At 40.6% G+C, this 19,332-nt stretch overlaps 1 protein-coding gene across 4 annotated transcripts; it reads right to left on the minus strand.

The window, feature by feature from the left end:
* Positions 1 to 12,931: 12,931 nt before the first annotated feature.
* On the minus strand, positions 12,932 to 19,008 carry LOC119743626. Of its 4 annotated transcripts, none has more exons than XM_038220040.1 (5): positions 18,725 to 19,008; positions 16,866 to 17,170; positions 16,218 to 16,384; positions 15,538 to 15,869; positions 12,932 to 13,526 (listed from the first exon to the last, which is right to left on the minus strand). In XM_038220040.1, exons 2-5 carry the CDS (start codon positions 17,144 to 17,146, stop codon positions 13,344 to 13,346), a joined length of 963 nt encoding a protein of 320 aa, XP_038075968.1. In that variant the 5' UTR covers positions 17,147 to 17,170; positions 18,725 to 19,008; the 3' UTR covers positions 12,932 to 13,343. The 4 variants fall into 4 exon arrangements, with proteins under 4 accessions (XP_038075968.1, XP_038075967.1, XP_038075969.1 ...); XM_038220039.1 differs by having other exon boundaries at positions 16,866 to 17,174; XM_038220041.1 differs by having other exon boundaries at positions 18,721 to 19,008.
* Positions 19,009 to 19,332: the final 324 nt, after the last annotated feature.

Consider the following 19,332-nt stretch of genomic DNA (forward strand, 5'->3'; position numbering starts at 1 on the left):
GTTTAAATAGAGTTCAAACACTGTCGTTGTTGATTCATGGGGAAAATGTGTTACAGATACTTTGTTCATCCATTTTATACAACCATTGAATACCTGTTAATGGTACCTTTTGGGAGACATTTTGTCGTCATTAATTATACCTTAGGGAGACGCCAGACATTAGGGAGACATTTTCATGTCAGCTCCTATTTAGAGGCAAAATTTTATGGTCGCAAATATAGGCTCATGGTCCAAACCATAAATGTACCAAAATTCATGGGGGTAGGATACGGTAAAATTGGGGTAAGGTGACATTAAAGATGGAAACATTAATGTGCACAAGCCTATGGGAACGTCTCCCAAATGACCCATTTCCCGTAGTCGGAAATCTTCTGGATATTTTGTATAATACATGTATAAATGAGGAAGTTGCACTGACGAAGAATAAATATATTGCATTTTTTTGGTGACAATATATTGTTCATCATACAGATTGAACATTGTACAAAATATTGTGACATCACGCCCTTGTGGTTAAGCGGAGCTCGGACGAGGGAGCCCTCCCAACAGGGCGTGGCGGGTACGGCATGTACCGCAAAGTCCCTCCCTAGCTAGCTAGCAGTGCATGTCGTGACTCATGAGCCAGTCTCAGCGTTGTGCGCGTGCCTGCCAAGTGCGGCTCCTATGTCTCGCCGCAAGTTGTCCGCGTACAGCAAGCGTACGTGCATAGCTAGCTATGTGACGATCAAAGCTTCAGGGCTGCATGCGCGAAAACGGCGTGGGTTCGGGGCCCGCTGAAAGCCCGGTTCATACTCTGCGCGAAAGCGAAAGCGAACGCAAATTTGTGACATCATGGGAGTATTCGCGCTGCGATCGAATTCGTAAAAGTTGAACACATTTCAACTCGGCGAATTTCGCAGCGAATGTTTCATGACGTCAAATTCGCTTCGCATTCGCATTCGCACGATCAATATGAACCGGGCTTTAGGCAATTTCTGACCACTTTAATCATTTTTTTTTTTAGCAAAAGATCGTCATTTTCACATATTAATTTTCGAGTTTTATTTATTTTGCGTGATAAGAAATCTCGTATGCGCTTGACAAAGTGAGATCAACCTGAAATGCGTGAAGCCCGGTTCATACTTCATGCGAAAGCGAATGCGAAGCGAATTTGACGTCATAAAACATTCGCTGCGAAATTCGCCGGAGTTGAAAGATGTTCAACTTTAACGCCTGGTTCATACTCCATGCGAAAGCGAATGCGAAGCGAATTTGACGTCATAAAACATTCGCTGCGAAATTCGGGCGAGTTGAAATATGTTCAACTTTTGCGAATTCGCAGCGCGAATACCTGCCACGACGTCACAAATTCGCGTTCGCTTTCGCTTTCGCGCAGAGTATGAACCGGGCTTGAGTCTCACGCTCAGTGCGTGATAAGAGTTGGCAGCCCTGAAGCTTAGTTATCATTGGATTGCATAAGTCACGTTCTAAATTACAACCAATCAGCAGCAAGTTTAGATAATGCGATAGGGTATTCATTAAGCTTGCTTTTACTGTTTGAACCGTTGAAAATCGGCCAAGTGATGGCGCTGCCACAGGTTTCTGTTGAAAACATGGCGATATCGCGCTCGTTGTTTTCAAAAGGAAAGGTCTGACTGTTTTTTACATCGGAAATGTCCGGTTGGAAATAAAATCAAATTTGGCAGAAATTAGCAAAGAATAACGACAAATAAATTCTGAATATAAATCAGTTTAAACCAAGGAAATACGCCAAGGATAAGGAAAAAGAGAGATATTTATTGGCTTTTGTTTTCTTTTCTTTATGATGTTTTCTTTCATACTTATGACGCGCGCAGAATAGATTAAAAATGTGAGCCGTTTTGTGGGCAAATGTCTATTTGATGAACACGTAGGGTGAAGACAATATTCTAAATCCAAGGTTCTACCCTAGACGAGAGACCTCTTCTCAGAGTAAACTCAAGGCTAAGGGTGCAGGTCCCTTTTGGAGGAATTAAATATATACATGTACCGCTGATTGTGACTGATTTTTAACTCTCTGCTAATTACACAATAACGTGTATAGACACATTGACAACAGATTTGTCGGCACAAGCGATACAATTTATTCGGCAATAATCAATAAAGTACAATAATTGGAATTAATTGGGGTGGTGGTTTGATTATAATATTATGGGGCCTTTCTTATACGGGATATAACCTTAACCTACTGCTTACGGCACCAATGTGCAACAGCATCAGCAATGTGCATCAGCAATGTACAACAGCATAAGCAATGTACAACAGAATGTACAGCTCGAACAGTTTTATACTCTTATAGCGTCAGCAACGTACAGCTATAACAGCCTTGTACTTGCAAACGCAGAGCACAAGTAATCAACCTACTTCTAATCTTGTCTGCTCGCTGAGAACTGCCCACCATCACCGACCTTCACTTTGGTCGAAATTGACATTTCTACTATGCCTTGGAAAAACAAAATTCTCAACAACAAACTTAAAGTTTGCAAGTCTGTGCTATCCATTAGTTTTGTTCATTATTAAAATGTTCTACGGGCAGTTATTGCAGTATTATTAAAGAATTTCCAAAAAAGGGTGATGGGTGTTGGTAGAATTGGCTGTGTTGTTATAATTGTTGATTTATAAAACTTTTGGCACGTCAGACTAGACGACGAATCCAGCAAGCTCACTACCATGATAACTCCTTTTGGCCGATTTCGCTGGGCCGGATTGCCTTTCGGTCTAAAGGTGAGCAGTGAAATTTTCCAGCGCAAACTTCTGGAAGCACTCAGTGGCCTTGATGGTGTCTTCACCATTGCTGACGGCATCATAGTTGCTGGATGTGGCCCTTCGAAAGCTGATGCCATCAAAGACAATGATGGGAAACTGACCAAGTTGTTCCAGAGATGCCAGGAACGACACATCATCCTGAATTTGTGATAATCTGGCAATGTTTTGAGAGATTTCACATTTGAGCGATGCAGCCAGTGAACCTGTGCATCTTCAGCATTGATCTCAGCTGTGCCTGATGCTTTGCAATTAAAAGCAATGTTACGTACATGATAATGTGGCGGGATCTTCCCGGGCCAACCCAAGTCTGTTCAGACCAAGTCTCACACGTGGAGATGATCCTCTCAAACCAAAGCTCTTCTCTAGACGAGAGCGACCTCAAGGCTCAGAAAGGGTGCAGGTCCGTTTTGGTGGATTTATACCACCGATTGTGAATGATTAATCTTTGTTATTGCACGATAACTTGTAACAAAGACACCTGAAACAGAATTGTCGGTAATTTCAAGCAATAATGATCATTTATTTAACAATGCAACAATAATCAATAATTGTACAGTAATTGGGATTTAATCGGGAGGACTGTTTTCTTATCTGGTTTCTTTAATTATAATTGGGAGACGACCAACTGGTCACATCAGCAGCAACGCGCACAGCATCATCAATGCACAGCAATGTAAGCAATGCACCACAATGTAAGCAATGCGCAGCAGCAGCAGCAATGTACAACAGAATAAGCAATGTACAACAGAATAAGCAATGTACATTGTACAACAGCATAAGCAATGTACAGCAGCATAAGCAATGTACTGCAGCGGTATAGCTTTGTACTTGCTACGCATCAAACATGCAAGCCAGTATTAGCAACGTACAGTTATGACAGCATTGTACTTGCAACACATCAGCTATGCATACCAGCGCAACCTCAGCACAGCTATACGACTTCTTACAAATCGCGCATAAGGATCGCACAGACGCACTTACTGTTATAGCTACAAGCAGCAGCTTAAGAACGTCATGCATATCATGTATGCGATGTAACACCAAAAGAGAACAAGTTGCAGTTGAGGCAAAACAAGCATACCGGTATTACACACGTGCAGAACACACACATGTGCAAGCACGTACACTAGAAATACACCCATTATCCCTGTTAACAAAGTCTGAGGATGATAAGCACTCATTGAGTCCCTGGAGTACGTTTTCCATTTTGTGACGTAACATAGGTATAGGTCTCTTTATAGCACCTGTAGTACCTTTTGCTAAATTATATGTAATCCCTGATGAATTCACAGTGCCAAGGCAGTTTAATTTGAGGCAGCACAGGAACAAACAGGCAGGACAATTTGAAGCAGCACGTGTCTAATGGGTTAATCTATATGATAACCATCATTCCAACAAGTCAAAAATGTAACTCATATTCCAGGTTCCTGTGTTACTTGACTAAGCAGAACCATTCAGTTTCGAACTCATTTTTGTTCATATCCTCACTTTCATGTTTCTCAAGAGTATAAGGGGTATTTTCTCACTTTTCATTCGCAAATGAGCAGCAATATTCAGTCTCAAACATGCTGTGAGATAGCCTACTACATGCCTTTGTTCAGAAGTCTTTATCATCATCATCATGCAAAAGCGCTTCGCTAATCAGCTCAAAACCGGTACAGAGGTAGAATAGAGCTCACTGGGTTTTTAACTAACTTATAAAGAAGTCATTCATCGGGGAAAAAAATTGTTCATTTCGTTGTACAATTAGGAGTGCTTGATTTGTATCGTCAGTCCAGTACGGTTGTCAATAAAATAATTAGAGCGCTGAAGCGGTCCCACTTCAAATATGCCAAAGAAGAACTGTACAGTTCAGAAGATAACAGAGTTTAGTGTATATTGCCATACATTGTATTTATGTGTCTGTGTTGCAGCAGCACTTCTGCCGCATAAATTGCGTCCTGGCAGAACCATGGCAACTAATTTATTGTTGAAATGTAATCTGCCTCGTAATGAGCACCCCAAACCATCACCTATCTCAAATCATTTGCAGACAATAAACTTGCCAGTCAAAGGTGTTTTCACAGTCGCTAGATGGACATTTCTGCTATGCCAGGTAAATGACCAAATTGTCGGAGTTACTGTAAATTGCAATTATGTACTGTCAGTCACGTTTTGTTAATCTTTTCCGAGGCAGATATTGCGTCGTAAAAGACAGCAAGAAAACTTGCTGAATCCCGAAATTTCAAAATAATTTTGTTTGCACAACATCTGGGGATTTAGATAAACTTAGGCCTATACACATATGGCTCAACTGCGAGCATCATAGCATACATTTTAGAAATAAGTTTTACCAAAATTCTTGATAACAGATGCACAAGTCAGTAAAAAGTGAATTCCTTCTTGAACTTGCTTTTGCAGCCTTTATTGTTCAGCCATATGGTTGCGGAGGCCTTAGCGTTGCTGTTGTTGGACAAAGTTAATCCGATTACGTACTTGGACGCTACAGACAAAGCAGTGAAATTCATGCGCCCCAAAGAAACATGGCTTTTTTAACGTTGTGTTCCTCAGAAAATATGCTCAGTATGATTGAAATATTAAATTATAAAGGAAGAAGAAATTCAAAACTACAAGTTAGTGACAAAAATCGCCATCATTGATGCCGAAACGTCAATAATGGTTACTGGTAAAGCCGACCTTAAAGTCGTGCAGAAATCGTAGTCCCCAACTCTATGTATTTTTCTCAATTTCTAGGAATCCACATTAGTTGTTATTTCACGAGTTGTTGAAAACTAATATCATCTATTCCGAACTTTCGCTTACACCTTGAACTATATCCAAGGAAAATTTCGACGAGGATTTTTGACGACCAAACTCACGTGCATGGTTTTCAGGTTGGCCGATTTTGGGGCAACAATGACAAAGCGCATATTAGCATATTCACTAGCGTGACTCGGCGTGACTTGGCGTGGGTCTCGGTATCGACCAATGGAAGCCGGCAAAAAGGTTGATATTCATTAATTAATAACTCGTGGAGGAGGCAATACTGCAAATTTTTACTGCACACCATAATGGATAGGAACCTTATTATTTCCAATTTCAACGTAAAGCACTGAACATATCAAAAGTTTTTTAGCACATAGTTGGATCATTATACTAGGGAAACAAAACCTGAAAGTTGCATGACGATACGGTCTTCCGAACGGGAGAAATTGATTTTCTAAGATTTCGCCCGCGAGCATCAACATGTCTGTGTGTGTGTTGTTTCAAAATAAAGTAATATTTAATCTTTAGAAATCGGCCTTCGCAACCACATGGCTGTACTGTTCTCCTTATTCATGTGTTGAATGTCACTGTCTGTCATGTCGACAAAGGAGATTTTTGGCAACCTTCCTGTAAACTTCATTTCTCCAGCAGTAGATGATTGTATTCAGCCAGGAATTGCTGAAACGTAGAGTTTCGGCCAAAATGTTGACATAGCAACTTTGGTCAATATATAATATGCCAGAGGGTAACCAAGTGAGACAGACAGTGCCTGTAAAAATCAGAACTGTTTTGAGGGATTTGACATTTGAGCGATGCAGCTGAACATGTGCATCTTCAGCATTGATCTCAGCTGCTGCTATACGTCGTGCCTGATGCCTGGCGATCAAAAGCAATTTTACGTACAAGACAATGAAACACACAAACAATGTTAACAAAATGGAAATATACGCTGCCTCAATGTATTTTGCATGAATGTAGCATATCACTGGATACATTTGAACGGCAAGACAGAGCAAGGCTGCGCATGCCAATCCGATGTAAGCTCGTCTTTTGGTGACTAGAATGTGTAGCTTCAGAGGTTGGGACACAGCAATGTATCGGACCACAGTAATCATTCCCAGAATGCAAAATCCCGTAATCTGAAAAAATTCAGCCACATTATCCAGTTGGATATTTGTTATCTCATCGAAATAGAGACAAGAAGCCAGCAATCCAAAGAATCCCACTCCAACATCGGTAATCGTTAGAGCTACAAGCAGCAGCTTGGTGACGTCATGCATGTCATGTATGCGATGCAACACTAGCAGAGAAAACAAGTTGCAGACGAGGCAGAGCAAGCAGATTGGACCGAGAACACACAATTTGACAATGCCCAGGTTCACGGCATCACATCCACTGTCCTTGTCAATAGAGTCTGAAGATGATAAGCACACACTGAATGCCGATATGTTCTCCATTTTGTGACATAATCTACATGTTTTCACTCAACACTACCTTTACTAAACTGTTAACTTATTACTTGTCTGCCCTGTTGCATTCATGATTGTAATGCTTATATATAGCGCCTTCCATCGCTTTACAATTATTACCCCATTCATCAGGCCACGAGAGCATGTGGCACTTTCAGCGCACATTCGGTCCGACAATACCCTCACAGGTACCCAGTTATGCTGGATGGATAGAGGCAAATGCAGTTAAGTGGCGTGCCCCGGGTACAAACACCATGTTCCTGGCAGGATTCGCACCCATGCACCATCAGACACGAGTTAAACACCGTAAGCACGGCATTCTATAACAGTGCAGGGGAGGTTCAAGTTCGTAAATTGACAAACAGACAGCAGTTTGAGACAGCACAGGGGGGGGGGGGATAAGGGGCTCGATCTGCTTCATATTCTAGGTTCACATGAGTAATATAAGTGACACCTTCTCTTGTGTCATCCTCATATATTGAGCTGTAATATTCAGTCTCGAACTTGCTGAAAGGTATTCTACTATATACGTGCCTTTGTTTAATCCAAAAGTGCACTATAGTCAGCAGAAAACCTGTGTAGAGTGACATGGCAAAACGCATCCGTATAAGAAAACCAGGATTTACTACATCAGTTAGTATACACTTTCCTTATACAATTGGACTTCCTTGGTTTGTACCTCCAGTCCTGTACAATTTTTGTAAAATCACATCGTGCGCTGAAACAGTGTTTCTGTTTTGTCTGATGTCTGAGTGTTCATCAATCAGCCTTTTCATTCTTCACACACAATATTATGTCGTCTTTATCCAATAGCGGGGATGAGTTGGTCCTGTAGCGGAGTAAATATCACAAGGTACATTCAAAACATCCAACTTGGCTGCCACGAAGTATCAATCCATGTGAAGAGTTTGAAGAAAGCTTGTAAAAATTAGTTTCAAACGTTTAAGGCAAGGACACTGACGTGTACGTGCTGCAGCATGAATTCTGTCTCGCAAAATGCGTCATAGCAGACTCATGGCGACCAATATAATTGTCGAAACGCAACCCACCTCTGAATGAGCACTGCAAACCATCAACGGTCTCAGACCCTTTTGCAGACGATAAACTACACAGTGTTCTTAATTGACATTATGCTTTGATCGGTAAATTACCAAAATTTCCAACATGCAATTAACTTGTAGGTTGTAATTACGTGCTGTCAATCACTATACGGTTCACTATTATATTTTCCCGAGGCAGTTATTGCAGGATTATTAAAGAGTTTGGCGGTGAATGTTTGTTGTTTCAATTTATCAGTGTCGTAATAATTGTCGAAGCTTCATTTTTTAGCAGGGAATCTTGCCAAACCTCAAACAGTCCCAATTCCCCTACTTTTAATAGTGTTATTTTTGTTCACACTAACTTTGGTCGGGAGTCCGCCCGATAGTTCGAAGGTTCATTAGTCCGGAGGTCCGATAATCCGAAGGTAATAGGCCTAACCAAAGGTTCGGTGGTCCGAATTTAGAATAAGGTTAAGTAGTCCGAAGGTTGAATAGTCCGAAACGAAAGTCCGAAGGTTCACTACTTTGAATCGACAATAAGGTTCGATAGTCCGAAAAGACTATAAGGTCCGATAGTCCGAATCGACAATAAGGTTCGATAGTCCGAAGTATCAGACTGACGAACCGTATTGCCCATTCGGACTATCGAACCTTATTGCCAATTCGGACTATCGAACCCTATATAATCGGACTATCGAACCTTATTGTGGATTCGGATAATCGCACCCTATCGTTTATTCGGACCATCGAAACTTCGGATTGATAAACCTTATTCGATTTTCGGACTAATGGGCCCTTCGGACTATCGAACCTTCGGGCTATTGAACCTTTGGACTAACGAACCTTTGGACTAATGACCCTTCGGACTAAAGACTATGGTCATAGAACGCCATGGTCCGGTGGTTACGGTGTTCGACTCGCATGTACACGATGGTACGTGGGTTCGAACCCTGCCAGGAACATGGTGTTTGTGCCCTTGGGTAAGACAATTGCCTCTCTCCACACATTGCCTCTCTCTCACATGGGTACCTGTGAGGGTAGAGGACCGAATGTGTACGCTGAAATCGGCTGCTGCGTGGAGTGGCCTGATGAACGGGGTAATAATTGTAAAGTGCTTTGAGATTGTCGATACGATATAAGCACTACAATTATTTTTACCATTTATAGAGGATTTTAAAACAATACATCTGTGCGCATCAAAATATAATGCGCTGAAACAGTCCCACTCTGAGTATACCGATGAAGAAGTATAAGTGATGAAAACAACAGTTAAAGCAGTGCTCACCGGGAATTATTCTGGCTAAATTTTTGAAGAACTATATAGTCGTGTTCCCTAACGTGGCGCACTTCGAAGCTTACCCAAATTTCCTCGTATAGTGTTGCCAAACCTCTTTGTTAACAAACCTTAAATTCATGCAGTAATACTAGTACTTTTACCTTATTAATGCTTGCTATTTAACCTCTGTGAACAATTTCGGTTTCATAAAATTTAATCCGAAATTCAAAAACGGTGGCGTCCGGAAATTGGGCACAAATTGGCGGAGTGTTCCCTAACGTGGCGCACTTGAATAAATCTCGGAAAATTCCAGATTAACATTTAAGAATTTCTGTAAACTTGATAAATTCTGATAAATAATTATTATCTCTACTTACATACCCAGCCAGATGTTTGTCAGAAAATTATTTTCTTATTTTTCGGGGCATTTTCAAAGGGTTCACTTTGCACTTGAAAATAAAATCGGAAAATCACGCCAAAATAAATTTTTCTTATAACTTTGTTACGGGTAAATAAACTCGCGATTTATGAACAGGAGTGTTTAGAACTTGATGAAATTTCACTCTCTGTGAAATTTCAGTTAAAACTTTTGCTCTAGGTAGGCGCTACAGGCGAAAAATCAAAGTGCGCCACGTTGGGGGCCGCGCCACGTTAGGGTACATCAACAATACACATTTTTTAAACTAACGACGTTTTGTCTGATGTATTTCTCACACACACACAATCATATCGTCTTTATCAAATAGTGGGGTTGAGTTGGTTCTGCATTGGAGCGATAAAGCGATAACGGTGCACATCACACGGTACATTGAAAGGCTTCCAACTTGGCTTGCCGTAAAATATTAATGCATGTGAACAGTTACATCAAAACTGCCCTCTAATAAGGGGCAAAAAACAACAAAAAGTTGTTTTCTTCTTTTTGCTCAATTGAGCAGGTTCCTGGATCAGTGGATCCCAGATTTCACGAGCTCATCCATGTCTGGAAGTCATGTGGCCAATGGGCCAAGTGAGCCAAAACAAAACGTGTATGAGTTTTTAAATGAGGAAAATTACCCCGTTTAGTTGAAGTATTGGCTTAAAGCTGTAAACAGATTCCAACGCAAATGTAGTTTGGAAAGTTGTATTTGCAGTCCCAAATATTTAGAGTTACGCTTAATACAAATCAACTTCATTTGATCGCTTGGGTCAATCTATAGTTTCAAGTCAAAATTTTCCTCTTTTTTCTGAGAAATGCTTCAGTTGCCTCTGCTGTGTATTTTAACATTCATGTTGCGCTTCATATGCAAACTTAATTCAAAACCACAGTGATTTATGAATGGATTTATTGATACACCGAGATAGATAACAAACAAACAACAACCAGAAAATACTTCGGAGATGAAATAAGTTTTATTAACATGTAAAATAAAGTAACGCTTCAAACTGTTCAAATATTGCATACAACAGTACTACATTAATAGTGTCTTGTTTATAACATTAGCATTTGTCAACCACTGTGTGACATTTCAGTTTTTACACAATTTTTGTATTGATCTACAATTTTAAACTTTATACTAGTTGTTTATTACGTAGGGCCTATGTATCGACTAGAAATGACAAGGTAAAATTTAGGTCTTTGTACCTAATTACTCTTAAATCAGGCTACATTTCAACTGTAGAATGAAAAAGAATTTGGTTAAAGTCATTCCTTTGAAGGTGAATATCCCTAAGTATGAAGGTGGAGTTTAAAAAAAACAACTTAATACTTCAGTGTGAAATATGCTTTGTTACATTTACTTAAGAAATACAATACTTCTAAATCGTTCGCCGAAATGTTATACAATACTCTGAACTCTATTAGAATATCTGTAGGTTTTATGCACCAATTCAGTGCCAATTTTTTTTGTTATGTTAACTAATTTGTACTGAATTCCTTTTCAAGCAGACTTTAATTAATTTTTATAATAAAATCCGTCAACAACCATTTTTCAACAGCAAAGTTATCTTTTTTATATACAAGCACTGAAATCTTATCAAGAGGCCTATAACATATGTACCTAAGAAAATTGCACGGTAAGTTGCATAGTTTTCAAAGATATCTTTAAAGAATACATGTTTTCCATCAAAATATAGAGTTTATGGAAGAATAAGAACTATTGCAATTTCTCCCAATTGACTGTTGTACACAAGAAGTAGGAGTACCCTATTTAAACGTACAAAGTTAGTTTGTTTTCATCAAATATACATTTTATGAAAAACAGAATATATTATCTGTTTCTTTACTTTTGGCTTCAAATATAACAAATTTTATTTACATCTCAAAAAATAATCATCTGGAGTGCCTTTGGTTTATTTTTAAAAGGGATATTAACATGGGTGACATTGGGAGAAAATGAAAAATCTATGGTCACAGAGGGCCCCAGATCAATGCAGGGTGTATGGTATATGTTTGTATAAATTTGCCTCAAGGCACCCCTAAAATACCAATTTCCTTTGCTCTATATATCTCTACAGGCCTAGGTCAAAACACCTTTTCGGTAAAACTTGTTAGAAATTCCAGATTTCAAAAGGGATTCTTTAAAAATCCTGAAATCAGATAAAATCCTAACAAAGAAATCTGAGACTCCTGAAATCAGGAAAACTCATAGGCCTACCAACAAAAAGAATCATGACTAAAGTTTCTGAAACCAGAACAAAATCCTGAACAAATAAAAGCTGAAATCAGGAACAATCCTGAAAAATCTTACCCCTGCAGGATTTAGAATTGTAATACACGGCCCTGTATTAAAACTCCAATTCTTTAGTAAACAGTCAGGCAAATGTTTTACAAAGAATAACCGTCAGCTACAAATGTGTCCTGGTAAATATGTTGGATCGTATTGAACCTGTAACATGTTGCACATAACTAGACAAACTTCGGGCATGCACAATACAATAAAGTGACCCTTTTGAAGGAGTCAAACTTGATCCAATACATTTCCATTTGTATCAGCCCGAATAAAACAAAAGTGTACAGGGTGTTTCAAAAAAAAGGAAACCCAACTTCAAAGAATGAGTATGGAGAGACGATATGTTTACTGGCTATAAAACTGGTATCATCTGAAAGCGTAATCTCTATGCTTTTCAATGATACTATGTTTAGGTTTTCTGAGTCATGCATCAGTGAGCATCATTGTCTTGAAAACTGGATGCAAAAATGCAGTTGGTTCACTTTCATAAACAAAAAAAAACACTGGGCATGGTGTGCCTATTGTTACGAAAATATCTGTGAAATGGCTTTAATGTTAATCCTCGGGAAAATGGCACATTGTTTTGAACGTGACTTGGTGCAAAACGAGAAATTCATGACAAACAATAAAATCCAGTTTTGAAACCAACCCGACTTGTTTTTTTGGTTCCTTTTTATGCACTCGTGTCTTCTTCTTGAATACTTATTCTCATGCACACCATGCCTATTGTGTTTGACATGAAAGTGAACCAAATGCAATTTTGCATCAAAATCTCATGACAGGGGCGCTCAGTGATGCATGACCCTGGAAATGTAGACAAGGTATCATTGAAAAGCATAGAGATTACGCTTTCAGATGATAACAGTTTTATAGCCAGTAAACATTTAGTCTGTCCATACTGGTTCTTCAAAGTTGGGCTTCAAAGTTGGTGTTTTTATTGAAACACCCTGTATAATATGTAAATGCCCATCCAAAATATTTCATTTGTGTTGTTTCTAACAACTTATATTTCCCTTGTGGAGGTTCAACTGTTGAAGGAATTGTTGAAGAATTTAAATAGGACATTAACAAAGGGACCAACTACACACAACTGCAAGTTAATGTCTTGTAGGGATAGTCCCAATTCATAGAGGACATCTTAGAGGGCAGTGCTTTTGTTCCTCTTGGATAAAGCAGGAGTACAACCAGAATTCATTGTTATTGAATCATAACCCAATATGCCAGCAAAACTTCACAGAAGATCTGTTCTTTAACTTTTGGAATTAGGTAACTCAACCATTCAGGACTCTGATAAATGTTCAGTACCTCACCTCTGACCATTTTAAGATTTACGATTCTCTTTCTGGACCTCTTGTATTTTCTGGCGCGCCTGCGTTACTTCATTCTGCATGGATTCATATTGCATCTTCCTTCGGAGACGATAGGCCTTGCTGCGTAGACGATTCCTCTCCTTCCTGAAGAGAAGCTCATCAGGTGAGACGTCCTTTCTAGGAATGCTCTTCTTCTAAAAAAAAAGAAGTGAAACCTCAGGATATGTGTAATGAAATGAAAGTGACTAGATGAGTCACTGTTTGACTGACCGAGTCACTGAAGGACCGAGTCACTGTTGGACTGACCGAGTCACTGAATTAGGACCGAGTCACTGTTGGACTGACCGAGTCACTGTTCAACTGACCCAGTCACTGTTTGAGTGATCGAGTCACTTTTTAACTGACCAAGTCATTGACTGACTGACCAAGTCACTGTTGAACTGACCGAGTCACTGTTGAACTGACCCAGTCACTGTTTTACTGACCGAGTCACTGTTTAACTGACCCAGTCACTGTTTGACTGACTGAGTCACTGTTTAACTGACCGAGTCACTGACTGACTCCCCAAGTCACTGTTTGACTGACCGGGTCACTGTTTAACTGACCGAGTCACTGACTGACTTTCCAAGTCACTGTTTGACTGACCGGGTCACTGTTTAACTGACCCAGTCACTGTTTGACTGACTGAGTCACTGTTTAACTGACCGAGTCACTGACTGACTCCCCAAGTCACTGTTTGACTGACCGGGTCACTGTTTAACTGACCGAGTCACTGACTGACTCCCCAAGTCACTGTTTGACTGACCGGGTCACTGTTTAACTGACCGAGTCACTGACTGACTTTCCAAGTCACTGTTTGACTGACCAAGTCACTTGTTTAACTGACCAAAGCCCTGTCCGCACTGGACTTTTTTTGGTCAAACTAACCGAGACTATGGGTACTTTTCCCATTTTAAGTCCAGTGCGGACAGCCTAGGACGTTTTCCTCTCAGTTACTTTTCCTGAGTCCAGCGGTTACTTTAACTGGCCAACTGCTGCCCAGGAAAACTTCCCACGCGCCCAGGAAAACTGACCGAGTCGCTTTTCCCGAGACGATTAGTCCAGTGCGGACAGTGCGAGTCGGTAAAAGCGGCTCAGGAAAGCGTACATCCGGCCCGAGCGCCCTGTTATGCATACAGAGACCGCACGAACCTGCACGTGCAGTGGCCGAACATTTTGTAGAAACACGCTGCGGTGTATTATCAAGTCCGAGCGGTAAAATCTCGTTAAAATATATATTTCAACGGACAAATACATACACAGAGAAGAGAGATCACATTCTGAGAATTAATTTGCGGAAATTCTCTTTCTCCACCGATGTATGTTATTTTCTACGATCCAAATTCGTCCTGATACGCTACTGTAGTCATGCACGGAACATCATGGTCCGGTACCGTATGTAGGCCGTAGTCACTGGTTCCTGGCCCACATCATAGCTTCGATTCTGTAAGCATGCGATGGGAACCAACGAATACTGATGGCACTGCTGCCGCACGGAACATCGTACAGCGGCATGGCTTCGACGACGTGCATCACAAATGCGTCAGAATTATAGGCCCTTTCGTCAAGATTTAGCATGTCAAGATGAAATAATATCGTGTAAACGATTATGTTATGCATGCAAATGGCGTGTGTAATATTACTGAGCGTATCGGTGGCTGAAAATGTGATCGGCAATTTGTTTTCTGCGTACGGTGAGTCATTATACTGACACTGTGACAGCTCGGTTACTTCTCCCACGCGGTCGGGGTAAAATTTCCCGTGTCGAAAGTCCAAGTGCGGACAGTGGTCACATTTGACCATTTTTCATTTTACCATCGTCTCGGTAAAACCTTCCAAAAAAAAAGTCCAGTGCGGACACGGCTATAGTCACTTGTTTAACTGACCAAGTCACTGACTGAGTCACTGAGTATAAATAATGCCCTACACTGACACTTTCAGGTCCAGCGCCACGAGACAAGGCTAATCGTCTTTTCACTCAACATTTGAAGATTTGGAGTTCATTCGCTTGAAGTCTGCATGTGCAAAACACCTACTGGTTTCCTGCACAACGATGGATTTGGAGGATTCTAGAAGGTTCCCAGCAAAAAAAACCTCGGGGAGTGGGAGTTGATAGGGGAATTGAAAATGAAACTTTAGGAAAATTCTAGACTGATAAGACCATACCTTTTTAACTCTGTCAGCTACACAGTGAAAATAATCAGCAGTTGATAGACCCTTGGTCACATCGTTGCAGAAGTACAAGGGCTGAAGCACAGACTGACTGCCTTTACGACATGGGGTCTTCACAGTAAGGGTGGACCTCATCCAAAGGTCATCCAGGTCACTGTCAGAGGTCATGGGGTCATGCAGCCAGGCATCGTTTTTGAGGCAGTCTGACTTGAGATCACATCGGAGGTCAGAAAGGAGGGATAGCGACGAGTTGTCGGCGTCGGCAAACAGCTGGTCCTCCATATCCATGCATGCCCCGAGATGGCTGATGGTGTGATTCTGGTCATCTGGTGGTGAAACAAAATGTTAGGACTTCTGAACATAGACTTTGAAGTTTCTGGTCTTAACAACTTCAGGTTAGGATTTGGATGTTGGACTCAGTCTGACTTTAAGACAGATACAAAGAACACTAGGACATTTGGGCTTGTCTTCTGACTATGCAGGACTTATGATACTGGGATTTGAGGACTATAGGCCTACTAAGGAATTTTAGACTCGGTCTTCGGATTTTAGGAGTATGTTCTTCCAATTTCATTTATTTTGACTCCCCCAACCCCCCACTCCTGTCTAAGGCTAATTTCATTAGTGAACATCTGATGAGGTGTAATATTTCAAATTTCTCTGCATTTACTCACCAAGAAAGTCCAGTAAATCCATGCTTGTCTGAGTTGCCTGCTGATTGGCTGAGATAGCTTTCGCTAGCATGTGATCTGCCGTGTCTGCTTCGAGGAATTCCAAGTCAGCACTGGGATTCCAGGGGCAGGAGAAACACGAATCGTATGGCCAGCTATCCCCATCAATGCTAATTAGGAAAGTGGAGGGGTAAAATACTAATCAGTTAATTGGTATCAAGTGTAATTTAACCTGTGAAAATGTTACATTATGAGTAAATGGCCCCTGACTCAGGTGTTTTCATATTGAAGCCATTTCAAGACTTTATTGTTATGGGCTCACAGTGTTTAATATGGACTTTTTATGGAAGTTGTCAAACTTTTTCCCAATGTTACCACGTTTTTGTGGATTGGATCACATGTACTTCCTACATCCCCCCCAAAAAGTTTAATAAGTTGCATTGAGCTTTATTGGTCAAAAAATTATTGTTTTAACCAAAAATGATTTCCGAATAAATATGCTCAATTTAGAATTACTGGACACAAAATATTAATCACTCTACAAAGCTGAGGTTAAAGTGAACCGCAGCCTCAAGTATTAGGAAAGAGAATGGTGATTTCGTGACTTTTAGGTTTGATGATACTTTGGAAGATTTGCACAAGCTTGTTTACCAAGGGCTGAGCTGTGAACTACAAGAGACATCACTGCTGCCGAGTAAACTCGCCGGCCAGCCCATCGGATTGAGTAACGACGAATCTGGCTGGTAAGGCGTGGCAGGGGTACCAGCACACCAGGGGTTTACAGCAGAGTCTCCATTGCAATTAGGGGAAGAATTGGGTAGATCTTGGGAAATTACACTGCTTGAATCTGAGAGACTTGATGATGCAGACTGCTTGCAGGCTTTTTCCAGGACAGAGGCAAATTTCTTTCGTTTTTGGTGCAGCATGCTCATCTTTGTTAGCTTTCAACTACTCGCCTACCTAAGAAGAAAAGAAGCACAAATTTCACTTTATTCTTTTTTTTTTTACTCATGTTGTTTGAGGGTTAGACGTACGGTAGGCCTCAATTGTGTTAGCTTTCAAATTAATTTTAGTCTTGACATGGACAATTGGGGGAAATGTTTTTGCATTAATGATTCAATATGATTCATGTTTTAACTCATCTTCATTTATTATGTCTTTATGAGTCACAGTTTTAATTACATTAAGTTGTGTGTTTCAGTCCATCCACTGAAAATTATACCATGGCCTATAGGCCTAGTCCAAAAATTGGGATTCTCAATACTATGTTTGACTATGACACTGACAGTCCCAGAAGGTATTAAAACATGCAACACAAGAAAGTAGACTGGCACTGTATGAAACAACCAGTCCAACATCCCTTTAGTAAGTGCATCAGCCAACTGTGTTAATAGTCAACAGTGTCAACAGTCAACTGTGTTAACAGAAACATCTGGTTGAATACTGGTCTATTTCTACACATCTCTTCATCATAGTCTGCAAACAGGCGACTGAATGCTCAATCTTTCCAAACAGTTGGTTTTTGGACATGTTTAGGCTTCAAATTGGAATCACTCAAAATATGAAAGAAAGGTCTTTTTTAAAAATGAAATTAAGACTTCAAACTAGGCAGGTGAAATACTGAGGACCTCTCATTTTTCCAATAAAAAATTAGGGTAGGGCTGTCAGAATTGGGGTAGGCCTATGTAGGGAAACCAGAAGCAGAACTATTTTTTTTTGCCTTAGCGTTGTTTTGAAATCACTTGAATTCCCTGTCATTTTTGTGCAAAATATTGAAAAAAGGTCTCCTTTAAAAATTGAGTTGAGTCTTCAAACTTTGTTGGGGAAATTCTGAAGACCTTTTCTTTGCCCAATGGAACTTTTGGAGAATTTTGCTGGCTGATGAATGAGTAATGTTGGCTTGATTTCGTTTTGCATGTTTTTCAGCACTCAATGTCTGGCTAGGCCCTAGGCCTACTTCAAATTAATAAAAAACACAGCTATGTGCCTAGGTCCGCTTTAATGTCACAAGAGAAATTGCTCTGCAAAAACATGAATCAAACTTACATGTACGTACCATGGTCATGGACATCCCAATTGGGGACGAATTCCATAGTACATGGCCATCACTAATATTAATAATTGTCCCTAAAGTATCCAGTACTCAGTAGGCTACTGTCACTCAGCCATCAGAAAGCAATAACATGTCCCAAAAACTAAAAAAGTCAAATTTAGCAGGGAAAATATTGACGCATTTACTGAGAAAACACTAATTTGTCAGGCCAGTCTTGTAATGCACACAGGGTGTCAAGTGATGTCCAGGTACGGAACTCTCCTCCCCCCCCCCACCCCCCCCACCCCCATCGTAACAAACAAAACAAAACAGGAAAATAGAAAAATCATAGAAGTTGGGCCAGCTGCATTCCGACTGGAAAACAACTTGGCCACTGGCACTGCATTTGTCTAGTGGATGAGTCCAAATCTGAGAAACGAAAAAAAATCAAGTGCGCAAGTTCAATCAACTTACTCACAAATGTCCCCGTATGCTGTACAATTTCGTTCTCTGCTCTTTTCGCAGACTTTACTTCAGATATAATGATGAATTTGTGTAGAGTGGCACATCGATGTCATCGGTTCCTTGTTGTTGTCAAGCGCCCCCAGCGCATGCACAGCAGCCGGCCTGTTGTTTTTGCAAAGTGGACAAAACAATCAGCTGCTGCTTGATTGATTTGATAATAAATGGCACGCGCACTGCGATAGCCAATGAAAACCTCGGCACACGAAGCGCGCGTGCTCTGAAATTGCTACAATCGGCATCCTGTATCCAAGGGAAAAACCAAAACAAACATCGCACGGGCGTCGTCTGCTAAAATAAAACGTGTGGCGAAGGACGTCAAGGACACTTGGATCTAGGGGGAGGGGTGAGCCCCGGACCCCGTTCAGCCGCTGACTAACTTATGAAACTAGTAAAATGGGGGGGGGGGGGAATAAATGGATGCTAGTACATTGTATTCCTATTTAATATTATATTCTTGAAATTGGTATAAACAGAAGTTTATATGAAGGAGAAATCGTCGTAGATTTTTTCCTGGGGCATGCCCGTTGATCGGGAACCCCCCCCCCCCCTATTCTTCTGCCC

The sequence above is a fragment of the Patiria miniata genome, unplaced genomic scaffold, assembly GCF_015706575.1.
Source record: "Patiria miniata isolate m_02_andy unplaced genomic scaffold, ASM1570657v1 HiC_scaffold_6, whole genome shotgun sequence".
In the NCBI taxonomy this organism is placed as follows: Eukaryota; Metazoa; Echinodermata; class Asteroidea; order Valvatida; family Asterinidae; genus Patiria; species Patiria miniata.

Bases quoted from the DNA above. Each gene is read 5' to 3' on its own strand.
- LOC119743626 (XM_038220040.1), bottom strand. From the start codon at position 17,146: ATGAGCATGCTGCACCAAAAACGAAAGAAATTTGCCTCTGTCCTGGAA. The intron at 16,385-16,865 runs GTAAACAAGCTT...TTTCCTAATTAG, and splicing joins AGTTCACAGCTCAGCCCTTG to CATTGATGGGGATAGCTGGC. The intron at 15,870-16,217 runs GTGAGTAAATGC...TTTCACCACCAG, and splicing joins GGATTTACTGGACTTTCTTG to ATGACCAGAATCACACCATC.